Source organism: Entelurus aequoreus, linkage group LG07 (assembly GCF_033978785.1).
Source record: "Entelurus aequoreus isolate RoL-2023_Sb linkage group LG07, RoL_Eaeq_v1.1, whole genome shotgun sequence".
NCBI lineage: Eukaryota > Metazoa > Chordata > Actinopteri > Syngnathiformes > Syngnathidae > Entelurus > Entelurus aequoreus.
Window position 1 is genome coordinate 10,780,383 of NC_084737.1, and position 15,807 is coordinate 10,796,189.

A 15,807-nucleotide genomic window follows, 5' to 3' on the forward strand; every position below is an offset into this window, starting at 1 on the left:
CTGAGAGAGGATAGCTGATTGATATTAATTTATTAATTGTTATTAATTGTTATTAATATTATGGTCCCTACCATATATATCAATACAGTCTGCGAGGGATACAGTCCGTGAAGCACACACGATGGTGTGCGCTGCTGGTCCACTAATAGCACTAACCTTTAACAGTAAATTTTACTCATTTTCAAAGGACCATGTTTTATGTCGCACACGCACCCCGCGCTTTTTCTAGATGAGTCTTTTCATGACGTCATGAAGTGGAAAAACTTCCTCGGGGACATGGTACCACCTCTGACCAGGCACTAACTAAATGAGCATAACTACTTTTTAAAAAAATAAAAAAAATAAAGTAGGCTTCGCTACACGTCTTTTTTTTTCTTTTCTTTTTTTTTAATTTTTTTTTTTTTTTTTAAATTTTTTTTAAAAATACTTGTTGTATGAAACTTGGCCAAGATTTGCATCTAGTTATAATTTTGTAAATAAAAAAGTTTCCCCTCTTACAATGTACAGTACATACAGTATTATATAACATTTGCATTTATGACCATACATTACCTCGGGATCAATGCGTATTTGACTCCTATAGAAGGCAAATATTTTTGTTTAAACCGCAATCCTGATGTATTATAATGTTTTACTAGTGAATTACTAATAGTCATAAACATACTATGGCCATCACTTGACATAGGGCAGCTTTTGAAAAAAAAAAGAAAAGAAAAAACAAAGTAGGCTTCACTACACATCTTGAAATTAAAAAAAAAAAGAATTTATGCTTATTGTATGAAAATTGGCCAAGATTTGCATCTATTTATAATTTTGTAAGTAATAAGGTTCCCGCTCTTACTATGTACAGTATATACAGTATTATATAACATTTGCATTTATAACCATACTTTACCTCGGAATCAATGTGTATTTGACTCCTATAGAAGGCAAATATTTTAGTTTAAACCGTAATCCTGATATATTATAATGCTTTACTGGTGAATTCCTAATAGTCATAAACATACTATGGCCATCACTTGACACAGGGCAGCTTTTGCAAAAAAAAAGGAGAAAAAAAAGTAGGCTTCGCAACACATCTTGAAATTTATTTATTTATTTATTATTTTTTTTAATGCTTTTTGTATGAAAATTGGCCAAGATTTGCATCTATTTATAATTTTGTAAATAAAAAGGTTTCCCCTCTTACAATGTACAGTACATACAGTATTATATAACATTTGCATTTATGACCATACTTTACCTTGGGATCATTGCGTATTTGACTCCTATAGAAGGCACATATTTTTGTTTAAACCGTAATCCTGATATATTATAATGTTTTATTGGTGAATTACTAATAGTCATAAACATACTATGGCCATCACTTGACACAGGGCAGCTTTTGAAAAAATAAAAAATAAAATAAATAAATAAAAAAATAGGCTTTTTGCTACACATCTTGAATTTTTTTTTGTTATTATTATTATTTTTTTTAATGCTTATTTTATGAAACTTGGCCAATATTTGCATCTATTTATAATTTTGTAAATAAAAAGATACCCCCTCTTACAATGTAGAGTATAATATATAACATTTGCATTTATGACCATACGTTACCTCGGAATCAATGCGTATTTGACTCCTATAGAAGGCACATATTTTTGTTTAAACCGCAATCCTGATATATTATAATGTTTTACTAGTGAATTACTAATAGTCATAAACATACTATGGCCATCACTTGACATAGGGCAGCTTTTGGAAAAAAAAAAAAAAAGGGAAAAAAATAAAAATAAAAAGTAGGCTTCGCTACACATCTTGAATATATATATATATATATATATATATATATATATATATATATATATATATATATATATATATATATATATATATATATATATATATATATATATATATATATATATATATATATATATATATATATATATGTATACATATATATATATATATATTTTTTTTTTTAATGCTTATTGTATGAAAATTGGCCAATATTTGCATCTATTTATAATTGTGTAAATAAAAAGGTTCCCTCTCTTACAATGTACAGTATATATTGTATAACATTTGCATTCATGACCATACTTCACCTCGGGATTAATGTGTATTTGACTCCTATAGAAGGCAAATATTTTTGTTTAAACCCTAATCCTGATATGTTATAATGTTTTAATAGTAAATTACTAATAGTCATAAACACACTATGGCCATCAATTGACATAGGGCAGCTTTTGCACACAAAAAAAAATTAAAGAAAAAAAAAAAAGCAGTCTTCGCTACATATCTTGAATTTTTTAATTTTTTAATTTTATTATTATAATTTTTTTTTATGCTTATTGTATGAAAATTGGCCAATAATTATGAATGTTACTACATTACATACCTACTTACAGCATGTATATATTACTTCTTATTATAAATGTTACTACATTACATATATACTCACATCATGTATATATTACATGTTATTATAAATGTTACTACATTACATATATACTTACATCATGTATACATTACAAGTTATTGTAAATGTTACTACATTACATATATACTCACATCATGTATATATTACATGTTATTATAAATGTTACTACATTACATATATACTCACATCATGTATAAATGACATGTTATTATGAATGTTACTACATTACATATACACTTACATCATGTATATATTACATGTTATTATGCATGCTACTACATAAAATATATCCTTCATCATGTATATATTACATGTTATTATGAATGTTACTACATTACATATATACTAACATGCATTTATAGGTAATTTCTGAAGAATTGGGTAACGTTTTCGACATAGGGATGTAGTGAAAACTACTCAAATTGGGTAGTTTTCAACCCAGCAGTGTAAATTAAGCATTTTCAACGTTAATGGAGGTGTTTGGATGTTTTTTTAAGGCTTTATGGGCAGAATAGAGTGACTTTCTATCTCTCTTATTTAATATTTAGAATGCAAACAATAAATAAATAACATCCATCGTAATGATTGTGAACCAGAAGCCTGACGAACATGGCAGGCAGAAATAGCAACCAGGTGTGCCATGCTGCCAATCAAGGACAGGCGAGGGAAACAAAAATGAGAGCGCTGACAGGAAATAAACACCAACCAAGTAAACACAACCAGAAGCGAAGTGACAGACCGTCACACTTTCTGTGATTAAAACTGCGTTTGACGGAATAATTAGTGGTGATGAAACAATAGAATGACTAATTAGCGCCAACACTTTCTCACAAGTGTACGACTCGGCCAAACCCAATGACTCGTGTGAGAAGTTAGAAGATTCGCCCAAGAGCCAGGAACAAGTTTATTGTCTTCAGGACAGTTACATAGAAACACATACAGGCGACGAGTGGACAAGGTTTGTTATTCGTTGCGTGAAAAGACGCCACAGGACGACACGCAAAAGAGGCGACATGACGTTAAATACATTTTTATTCCCGCGTGGATTTGTTATTGAAGCTTCCCGACAGAGCAGATTTGTGATTTAGCTTTCAAAGTCTAAAAAGGTGAAGTGCCATCCTTTCTTTTTAAGCGCAACAAGTCAAGCTGAGCGTTTTGTTAGTGCAAACATCAAAAGTTCTCCTACTCCTACTTCCGCACCAAGTCCTCCACATTGTCACCCACCAGTAAAAATCACAGACTTGCATTTTCCATTTTCCACTTTCCTTTTCCCACTCCGACGTACACAAAACTGTTATTATTGTTACCATGGTTTCTGAGAGAAGAAGAGCGATAGAGGCGAGGCTGTACAGGAGGACTTCACGCCGGCTTCCGCTCTCATTTGGACTTCTCGGCCACGACCACCGGCTCGGTCTGGACCCCGGCGTCCGTCGAGTGACGTTTCTGACCCTTTAAGAAGAACATCAGACTTTTAAAAACACTTCCATGTGGTCTACATGAGTATTTTGCAACCTTCTTTGGGCCAAGGCACATTTTTTGGCGTTGAAAAAATGCGGAGGCACACCACCAGCAGAAATCATTAAAAAAACGAAACTCAGTTGACAGTAAAAGGCCGTTGTCGCAATTGTTGGATATGACTTTAAACCATAACCACACTGTAAAAAAAAATCCTATTTTTATGGTTAATTTACTCTAAATTTCTACTGTAATTTTTCTTTTTTTTTTTTAAATAGTTTATAAAACTGTAGAATTGAAGACATTATCTGTAAATAAACAATCCCCCTGTTATTTTAAGTAATATGCTAGTAATGTCAAACTATGTATATTTCTATTTCTTTTACAGAAAAATACCAAATTAATTATACATACACTACCGTTCAAAAGTTTGGGGTCACCCAAACAATTTTGTGGAATAGCCTTCATTTCTAAGAACAAGAATAGACTGTCGAGTTTCAGATGAAAGTTGTCTTTTTCTGGCCATTTTGAGCGTTTAATTGACCTCACAAATGTGATGCTCCAGAAACTCAATCTGCTCAAAGGAAGGTCAGTTTTGTAGCTTCTGTAACGAGCTAAACTGTTTTCAGATGTGTGAACATGATTGCACAAGGGTTTTCTAATCATCAATTAGCCTTCTGAGCCAATGAGCAAACACATTGTACCATTAGAACACTGGAGTGATAGTTGCTGGAAATGGGCCTCTATACACCTATGTAGATATTGCACCAAAAACCAGACATTTGCAGCTAGAATAGTCATTTACCACATTAGCAATGTATAGAGTGTATTTCTTTAAAGTTAAGACTAGTTTAAAGTTATCTTCATTGAAAAGTACAGTGCTTTTCCTTCAAAAATAAGGACATTTCAATGTGACCCCAAACTTTTGAACGGTAGTGTAGCATTTTCTGTTTTCTTAAATTACTTTCAAATTCATGTAAAATTACAGTAATTATCTTTCATTAAATATGTAGCTTGTTATACAAAAGTCTATGTCCATACTAACAATCTGTAGAATAAAGGTATTTTTCTGCAGAACTGTTTGCATCGTCACTTTATTAAAGGTGGTTGATCTTAACAATTCAGAAAAAATCTGTAAAATTACGATATTTTTCCGTAAAACGTTTCATGAACATTTCTGTAAATATAATGTTTTTGATCATTATTTGGTTTACAATGTTTTACTTTAATTTTATGGTTTTCGCTTGGCAGCCGTAGCTGCCAGTAGAGGAACGTTTTTTTACAGAATTTTTTTTTACAGTGCAAGCATGCATCACTATAGCTCTAGTGTTTTAGTTCTTGTCTTGCGCTTCTATTTTGGTGGCTTTTTCTTTTATGGGGGGTATTTTCCTGTAGCAGTTTCATGTCTTCCTTTGAGCGATATTCTTTGCTTTAGCAATCAAGAATATTTCAGTTGTTTTTATCCTTCTTTCTGGCGACATTGTTGATTGTCATGTCATGTTGGGGTGTACATTGTGGACGCCGTCTTTGCTCCGCAGTAAGTCTTTGCTGTCGTCCAGCATTTTGTTTTTGTTTACTTTGTAGCCAGTTCAATTTTAGTCTCGTTCTGCACAGCCCATACTTGCCAACCCTACCGATTTTCCCGGGAGACTCCCAAATTTCAGTGCCCCTCCCGAAAATCTCCCGGGGCAACCATTCTCCTGAATTTCTCCCGATTTCCACCCGGACAACAATATTCGGGGCGTGCCTTAAAGGCACTGCCTTTAGCGTCCTCTCTCACCTGAAAAGGAGACTATTATATATTATCCATAGGTTTATCTATAACCCATAAAGTGGGCAGGCACGGAGCTATTTGATTTCAAAATTGCAGGTCCCAAATACACAATAACAGGTACCAACGGGTAAGAAAAGTTGGTGACATGTTTTTTCATTTTTTGGTCCTAAATTAAGCATTTTCAAACATAAAAATGGCTAAATAACCTACAAAGATTAGTACTTCTTTGGTATAGTCTGGGTATGCTGGGTTATTTTTTCTACCCAAATGCTGGGTTGAGCCTGTTGGGTCATATTTATGGGTTATTTCTAATGAGTTGGGTAATTTTTGTGACATAGGGATAAAGTGAAAACTACTCAAATTGGGTAGTTTTGAACCCAGCAGTGTGAACTTAGCATTTTCAAACATAAAAATGGCTAAATAACCTACAAATATTAATACTACTTTGGCAAAGTCCACTACACACTACAAAATGCTGGGTTATTTTTTCTACCCAGAATCTGGGTTGAGCCTGTTGGGTCATATTTATGGGTTATTTCCAAGGAATTGGGTAATTTTTGTGATGTAGGGACGTAGCGAAAACTACTCAAATGGGGTAGTTTTCACCCCAGCAGTGTAAATTGAGCATTTTCAAACATAAAAATGGCTAAATAACCTACAAATATTAGTACTACTTTGGTATGGTCCACTACACACTAAAAAAATGCTGTGTTATTTTTTCTACCCAGGTTCTGGGTTGAGCCTGTTGGGTCACATTTATGGGTTATTTCTAAGGAATTGGGTAATTTTTGCAACGTAGGGATGTAGTGAAAACTACTCAAATTGGATAGTTTTCAACCCAGCAGTGTAAATTAAGCATTTTCAAACATAAAAATGGCCAAATAACCTACAAATATCAGTACTACTTTGGTATAGTCCACTACACACTAAAAATGCTGGGTGATTTTATCTAAGTTAAATTAAATTAAAACATAAATAGGAAGTTATACCAACATTTTGATGTGAGTAAATACATTTTCTTGTCAAATTTACATTCCTGCCAAATCTGAATCAGATCCAGATGCAACTTGGTTTGATAATATAACTTTTGTAATGTCGCTTACACAAAACACATTTCCTTTAAATATGTTAATTACAGTCAATTATAAACCATAAATCAAAACTGTGTACACATTCTCTCATTGGAAAGCATTAGAAAGAGTCTCCAAACTTGTGTATGTTCATACCTTGGATTATTAATGATTGTCTAAGGAAAAAAAGGGAAAAAATGAGGTTATACTTTTGGAAAAGAGAATAGTTCCACCAAACCCGAGCTCGTTGTGGAGGTAACTAACTGAGCGGACAGATGATCCGCTGCTGCCATCTGGTGGACATTTTGCTAACAACATATTGCAAAGTGCACGGCCTTTCAAAATAAAAGGCGTGTAAGTCAACACGATTTAGGCGTCTTTTCGTGTGTTTCTCACCAGATGTTTCAAAAACAGATGGATGGAGTTCCTCTTCTCCGTCTTGCGGGCCGAGTTGGCGGCACCGTCTCCAGCTTTGGAGGTCGCAGAGGCCGCCTTGTCGTCCACGGTCACTTCCGGCGACTTGGCGGCGGCCCTGGGCTCCTCTTTGCTCTTTACTGTGGGCGGGGCTGCTGCAGCGGGGGCGGGGCTTGCCTTTTTGGGGTCACCTGACTGGAAGCAGTAGAGTGTCTAAAGTGTGGCCCGGTGGGCCATTTGCGGAATTAGAATTATTTAATAATTGATGAATGAACCCGAGAAGGACAAGCGATAGGAAATGGATAGATGGATAGATGAATAGATGGACAATGAATGAATGGATTAATAAATATCAATCAATCATTCATTTAAAGTTTACTTATACAGCCCTGAATCTCAAAGTCTAAAAGTAAACAAATGAATGAATAAAAAAATCTGAATGAATGAATGAACGAATGACTGAATGAATTAGTTAATTAATTAGTGATTGAATGACTCAATCAATAAATAAATAATGAACAAATGAATACAAAAATAAATGAATTAATGATTGATTGACTGAATTAATTAATGAGTTCATTAATTAGTGATTGACTGACTCAATCAATAAATAAATAATGAACAAATGAATACAAAATTAATGAATGAATTAATGATTGATTGACTGAATGAATGAATTAGTTAATTAATTAGTGATTGAATGACTCAATCAGTAAATAAATAATGAACAAATTAATAAAAAATGAATGAATTCATTAACGATTGACTGACTGAATCAATGATTTAGTTAATTAACGATTGAATCAATAAATCAATCAATCAATTAATCAATCAATAAAAAAATGACTGAAAGAATGGATAGATGAATAAACGGATGGATGGATGAATAAATTAAATAATACATGACTGAATTAATTGATTATAAAAGGAATGAATGAATGAATTAATTAATCAATGCATGCGTGGAAAAAATGACCGAATGAATGAATGAAAACAATTAACAAAATAATAAATTCATGGAAAAAATAAAAAAAATTAAGAAAGAATAAATGAATGAATGGATGGATGAATGAATGAATGGATTAATACATGTATGACTAAATTGACAAATAAAAGAATAAACAAATAAATGAATACACAATATTGAATTAATTAATTACTGATTGAGTGAATAAATAAAAAAATGAAGGAATTAATGAATTATTTAACAATTGAATAAATGAACCTAAGGACAAACAGTAGAAAATGGATGGACGGATAGATGAATGGATTAATTAAAGTTTACTTATATAGCCCTGCATCACAAAGTCTTAAAGTAAACAAATGAATGAATAAAAAAATAATGAATGAATTAGTTAATTAATTAGTGATTGAATGACTCAATCCATAAATAAATAATGAAGAAATGAATACAAAATTAATGAATTAATCACTGATTGAATGACTGACATACTAGTACTAGCTATTTGGCTGTTCTAGTTTTTATTTGTATTTTTTTTTTATTATCTTTTTATTTTTATTTTTTTAATGCACTGTAGCACTTTGAGGTTGTTTACTCAATGTAAAGTGCTTTTTACAGATAAAATATATTATTATTATTATTATGAATGAATGAATTAGTTAATTAATTAGTGATTGAATGACTCAACCAATAAATAAATAATGAATGAATGAATGAATAAAAAATGAATGAATGATTGAATGACTGAATCAATGAATTAGTTAATTGACGACTGAATCAATCAATCAATCAATCAATCAATCAATCAATCAATCAATCAATCAATCAATCAATCAATCAATCAATCAATTAATTAATCAATAAAAAAAGACTGAATGAATGGATAGATGAATGAACAAATGGATGGATGGATGAATAAATGAATGACTCAATCAATCGACCAATCAATTATTCAATAAAAAAAATAACCCAAATAATGGATGAACAAATGGATGGATGAAAAATGAATGAATGAATGAATGAATGGTAGTGTGTGTGAATGTGTCATGATATGGACAGTATTGACAGACTGTCCCCCTCAGCTGGGGTAGGCTCCTGCTCCCATTGAAATGTGTGGTGTTCTGTAGTGGGTTCTTACTTTGGCCTTGAAGAAAGAGAAGAAGGAAGACTTTGCTGCACTTTTCTTGTCCTGGTGAACCGGAGCTGCTGCTTCCGGCTTGGCGGTGGCCTCCAGGGTGCCAGCTTTGGACGGATCCGCCTTCTTTTTGGGGAAGAGAAAAGAAAGCATCAGGAGCTTTTATTTTACAGAGCGAGGGCGGTGGCCAGGAAAGCCATGAAATGAGGGTGAGCGTGCACACCTGGAAGTCAAAGACAGGTAAAGATGTGTTGGATATTCCAACCAAAATCCCAGAAAGAATGAGAGAAAAGCCCTCAATGTGATGCCCTCACAATAATCCTCAAATGTACCTCAGCTTCTACCCCGGCCTGTGGCGGCTCCATCGCCGTCTGCAGGAAGGAAACGTTTTTGTTCTCTCGTCAGTAATGCTAAATTCAAACATTCTACATCAAACTCCAGTTGATAGTAACAATAATTATAATCATAATAATTATGATAACATGCAGTGGAACCTCTACAGTCAAACTCCGTCATCACAAAGTGTGTTTGCCTGCGATTTTGTTAAAAATAGAAATAGTCTGTTCCAAAGTCAAACTGTCATAAAAGTTGCATGTTTTCAGGCAATATTTTAATTCACTTTTTTTTTTTGTGTAAAATTTTAACTGTTATATATATATATATATATATATATATATATATATATATATATATATATATATATATATATATATATATATATATATATATATATACATATATATATATATATATATATATATATATATATATATATATATATATATATATATATATATATATATATATATATATATATATATACACACATACAGTATATATAACTAAATAGTTTATTAAATAGGCATTGAAAGGGTCAAATTAATAAAATAAAAAATCTATATTTTGTATGTGTATTTTGTGTATATATATATATATATGTGTATATATATATATATATATATATATATATACATAGATACATGTATGTGTGTGTGTGTATGTATATATGTATATACCTGTATATATATATATATATATATATATATATATATATATATATACACATATATACATGTATGTGTGTGTGTGTGTATGTATATATGTATATACCTGTATATATATATGTATATATATATATATATATATATATATATATATATATACATGTGTGTGTGTGTGTATGTATATATGTATATATATATACACATATATACATACATACATGCACACACATATATATCTATATATATATATATATATATATATATATATATATATATATATATATATATATATATATATATATATATATATATATATATATATATATATATATATACATACATACATACTGTAGATACATACACACACACATATATACATATATACATACATACATATATACATACACACACAATATATATATATGTATATATGAAAAAAATATATACATATATACATACATATACATGCACACATATATATAAAAAATATAGTATTATTTGAATGTATGTATATATGTGTGTTTATATATATGCATATATATATATATATATATATATATATATATATATATATATATATATATATACATATATATATATATATATATATATATATATATATATATATATATATATATATATATATATATATATATATATATATATATATATATATATATATATATATATATATATATATATATATATATATATATATATATATATATATATATATGTGCTAAAGTCCCCAAATAAATGTGTTCCAATTGAGAATAGTGGGACTTTAGGGGTTCCATTGTTATTCAAATATTTCCCAGCACTTCCTGTCCGCTGTTACCTTCTCCTCTACAAGCGCCTGTATCGCCTCTTCTGCTGTCTGCTGAACGTCAGGCTTATTGGGAACATACAAATCAATCGCAGCATTTGAATATCAAAAACAAGCTTTTAAAAAAAAAAAAGAGACTATACAAAGTGAAGTGTGAAGCTGAAGAAAACTCTACAAGGGTTTTTACCTCCACCTCTACAAGTTCTTGTGTGGCCTCCACTGCTGCTTCCTGCAGGATGAAACTCCTTTTTATTCCACAATGGATGCAAAACTCTGGCTTTAATCAAGTTCACTAAAGGTCCCCTTTCGTGTGAAAGTGACTTTTGTAACAATAATGTGTGTTTATGGTGAAAATGTATGATCTCCATCACTTGTTTGCTCCACTTTTGAGAGGACAGGAACTCAAACGCTCGCATTTGAAGTTTTATAAAAAATAAAAAACAGGCTTTGCTGCACATCTTAACAAAAGTTTTAATGGCCCTGTCACGCCAATTTTCTTCCCATCACAAAAACCTTCCTAACCCCCATTTACTTCCGGGGTCATTTCCGCTTACGTCAGTTCCTCTTACTTACGTCATTTCCTCTTACTTACGTCATTTCCTCTCACGTCATTGCCAGCGATCGATAAATCCAAATCTCCTGAAAATGGTGGTGTCACTGGATGATATTCGTCTTTATCTGTCCCAGGGGACTTATGTCAAACACCAGCAGAGTGTTAGGGCCGCTGCTGCGAACTTCTGTCTTCGTGGTAACGTGCAAAAAATATGAATTAATATATAATACTGTTAAATGTCTGTACTACTTTAAATCAACATTATTGTTGAAACCATTTCACTAATATTAATTAATATATAATACTGTTAAATGTCTGTACTTTAAATCAACATTATTGTTGAAACATTTCAGTAATATTAATTAATATATGATGTTAAATGTCTGTACTTTAAATCAACATTATTGTTGATAATTCAGACGTTTTGTTAACGCTGTATTATAAAAAAAGAGTCAAACGAAGTGCTATCGATCGCTGTCAATGACGTAAGAGGAACTGACGTAAGCGGAAATGACCCCAGAAGTAAATGGGGGTTAGGAAGGTTTTTGTGATGGGAAGAAAATTGGCGTGACAGCCCCCACATCTTAAAAAGCATCTCAAAGCTCTGCCATCTATCCGTACGTCAGTTACAGTCGTGGTAGTTGGAAGTTAAATAAGTAAATTTTTATTAAGTGAGTATGCTGACCTAGTATTATGTTAAAATGTAATGTTAGCATGTAGCTCACAAATATGTACTAGTGTTGCTGACCTAGCAATATAATTAAATAAAACGTTAGCATGTAGCTCATATAACTATGCTAGTGTTGCTAACCTAGTATTATAATAAAATAGAATGTTAGCATGTAGGTCATATAACTATGCTAGTGTTGCTAACCTAGCATGATGTTAAAATGTAATGTTAGCATGTAGCTCACATAGCTATGCTAGTGTTGCTAACCTAGCATGATGTTAAAATGTAATGTTAGCATGTAGTTCACATAGCCATGCTAGTGTTGCTAACTTAGCATGACGTTAAAATGTAAAATTAGCATGTAGATCACATAGCTATGCTTGTATGGCTAACCCAGCTTGATGTTAAAATGTAATTTTAGCATGTAGTTCACATAGCTATGCTAGTGTTGCTAACCTAGAATGGTGTTAAAATGTAATGTTAGCATGTAGCTCACATAGCTATGCTTGTGTTGTTAACCTAGAATGGTGTTAAAATGTAATGTTAGCATGTAGCTAACAAAGCTATGCTTGTGTTGTTAACCTAGAATGGTGTTAAAATGTAATGTTAGCATGTAGCTCACATAGCTATGCTAGTGTTGCTAACTTAGCATGACGTTAAAATGTAATGTCAGCATGTAGCTCACATAGCTATTCTTGTGTTGTTAACCTAGAATGGTGTTAAAATGTAATGTTAGCATGTAGCTAACATAGCTATGATAGTGTTGTTAACCTAGAATGGTGTTAAAATGTAATGTTAGCATGTAGCTAACATAGCTATGATAGTGTTGTTAGCCTAGAATGGTGTTAAAATGTAATGTTAGCATGTAGCTAACATAGCTATGCTTGTGTTGTTAACCTATAATGTGTTAAAATGTAATGTTAGCATGTAACTAACATAGCTATGCTTATGTTGTTAACCTAGAATGGTGTTAAAATGTAATGTCAGCATGTAGCTCACATAGCTATGCTAGTGTTGCTCACGTTTGTATCCTACTGTTCCATTTCACAAAAGTGTTTCTTTGGAGACAAACACAGTTCATCAGCATTGAAGCTACACACACAGTAGTGTTTACTAGACTAACACACTTCTAATACTCCATGCTGGGACAAAAGTGTTGACAGATACTATAATATGTATGTACACATACATTTACCTGTACTTCTACAACTGTGTCTACTTCCACTTCTTGCCCTGGTGTCTCCTTGTTAGTCTGCAGCACATTGAAGCAGTTGTTACTGGGAGTTACAAGCCAACATGAGATTAATAACAACAAAGAACAGCTGCTCATGCTGTAGTAGGCATGCCAGGCCACTAGTTGGCAGTGTGACTGGAACGCTGGTCAATGAACAAAAGCCTTCTTATGACATAATAGAGTGTAGATGGATGATGAAGTGAGAGCACAGTGGAAATGCAGTGGAGGAAATACAATTTAATATCAGAATATATATATATATATATATATATATATATATATATATATATATATATATATATATATATATATATATATATATATATATATATATATATATATATATATATATATATATATATATATATATATATATATATATATATATATATATATATATATATATATATATATATATATATGTCTTAATTAGATTATCCAAAAAAAAACAAAAACATATTTTGTTTTTGCAGGCATGATTGTCGTCACGTTGTGACATTGCTTGTTTTACGAGCAGAGGAGCATGTTCGGCAGTGCACATGCATAGAGTACTTACAAGCAGACACAGAGTGTAGACAGAAAAGGGAGAACGGACGCATTTTGCCTTAAAAAACTGACGATAAAGGTGAAGTTATAACACTGAAACACACTCAGGAAGAGGTGCTTTAAGACTAGCTGGCTAGCGGCTAACGTCCATCCGCAGTTGGCAGTGTCTTAGCTACTTATTTTTTTCTTCCTTTTTTAGCTACTTTTTAGCTACTTTTGTTTTTAAGCTACTTTTTAAGCTACTTTTGTTTTATCTGCTACTTTTTCTTTTTAGCTACTTTAGTTTTAGCTACTTTTTTTTTTAGCTACTTTTGTTTTAGTTACTGCTTCTTCTTTTTTTTATAGCTACTTTTGTTTTAGCTACTTTTTTAGCTACTTTTGTTTTAGCTACTTTTACATCACTAATCCTCGCCTCCATGGCGACAAATAAAGTAAGTTTCTTACAAGTAGCATTATCACTGGAGGACGAGGAATAGTTAAAAATGCTTCACGACACATACAATCATAGAGTACTTACAAGCAGACACAGTGTGTAGACAGAAAAGGGAGAACGGACGCATTTTGGCTTAAAAAGTAAAGATAAAGGTGAAGTTATAACACTGAAACGCCCTCAGGAAGAGGTGCTTTACGACATGGCTAGCTGGCTAACGGCTAACGTCCATCCGCAGTTGGCAGTGTCTTAGCCACTTCTTCTTTTTTTTAGCTACTTTTTTAGCTACTTTTGTTTTAGCTACTACTTTTTTTTTAGCTACTTTTGTTTTAGCTACTTTTTTTTAGCTACTTTTGTTTTAGGTACTACTTTTTTTAGATACTTTTGTTTTAGCTACTACTTTTCTTTTTTTTAGCTACTTTTGTTTTAGCTACTACTTTTTTTTAGCTACTTTTGTTTTAGCTACTTCTAAATCACTAATCCTTGCCTCCATGGCGACAAATAAAGTAAGTTTCTTACTGTACCATTATCACTGGAGGACGATTTTTTATACCTACTTTTTTAGCTACTTTTGTTTTAGCTACTACATTTTTTTAAGCTACTTTTGTTTTAGCTACTCCTTTTTTTGGCTACTTTTGTTTTAGTTACTACTTTTTTTTAGCTACTTTTGTTTTAGCTACTTTTTTTTAGCCACCTTTGTTTTAGCTACTACTTTTTTTTTTAAAGCTACTTTTGTTTTAGCTACTTCTAAATCACTAATCCTTGCCTCCATGGCGACAAATAAAGTAAGTTTCTTACTGGACCATTATCACTGGAGGACGATTTTTTATACCTACTTTTTTAGCTACTTTTGTTTTAGCTACTACATTTTTTTAAGCTACTTTTGTTTTAGCTACTTTTTTAGCTACTTTTGTTTTAGCTACTCCTTTTTTTAGCTACTTTTGTTTTAGCTACTCCTTTTTTTTGGCTACTTTTGTTTTAGTTACTACTTTTTTTTAAAGCTACTTTTGTTTTAGCTTCTTTTTTTTAGCCACTTTTGTTTTAGCTACTACTTTTTTTTTAGCTACTTCTAAATCACTAATCCTTGCCTCCATGGCGACAAATAAAGTAAGTTTCTTACTGTACCATTATCACTGGAGGACGATTTTGTATACCTACTTTTTTAGCTACTTTTGTTTTAGCTACTACTTTTTTTTAAAGCTACTTTTGTTTTAGCTACTTTTTTTAGCTACTTTTGTTTTAGCTACTCCTTTTTTTAGCTACTTTTGTTTTAGCTACTACTTTTTTTTAAGCTACTTTTGTTTTAG

The 15,807-nt window shown here is 31.6% G+C and overlaps 1 protein-coding gene across 3 annotated transcripts in view; it reads right to left on the reverse strand.

Annotated features, from left to right (window-relative positions):
- Positions 1-3,308: 3,308 nt before the first annotated feature.
- Positions 3,309-15,807, reverse strand: part of bcas1 (brain enriched myelin associated protein 1) — a 39,720-nt gene continuing 27,221 nt past the window's right edge. Inside the window, exons 8-14 of one of the 3 annotated variants that reach the window (XM_062052561.1) lie at positions 13,486-13,542; positions 11,255-11,296; positions 11,080-11,133; positions 9,570-9,608; positions 9,241-9,363; positions 7,124-7,354; positions 3,309-3,877 (exon numbers count right to left, since the gene is read on the reverse strand). In XM_062052561.1, coding sequence (XP_061908545.1) covers positions 3,806-3,877; positions 7,124-7,354; positions 9,241-9,363; positions 9,570-9,608; positions 11,080-11,133; positions 11,255-11,296; positions 13,486-13,542 — 618 coding nt within the window. In that variant the 3' untranslated portion in view covers positions 3,309-3,805. Of the gene's footprint in view, positions 3,878-7,123; positions 7,355-9,240; positions 9,364-9,569; positions 9,609-11,079; positions 11,134-11,254; positions 11,297-13,479; positions 13,543-15,807 lie in introns of all 3 variants that reach the window. The other 2 variants (XM_062052562.1, XM_062052563.1) reach the window with 2 other exon arrangements.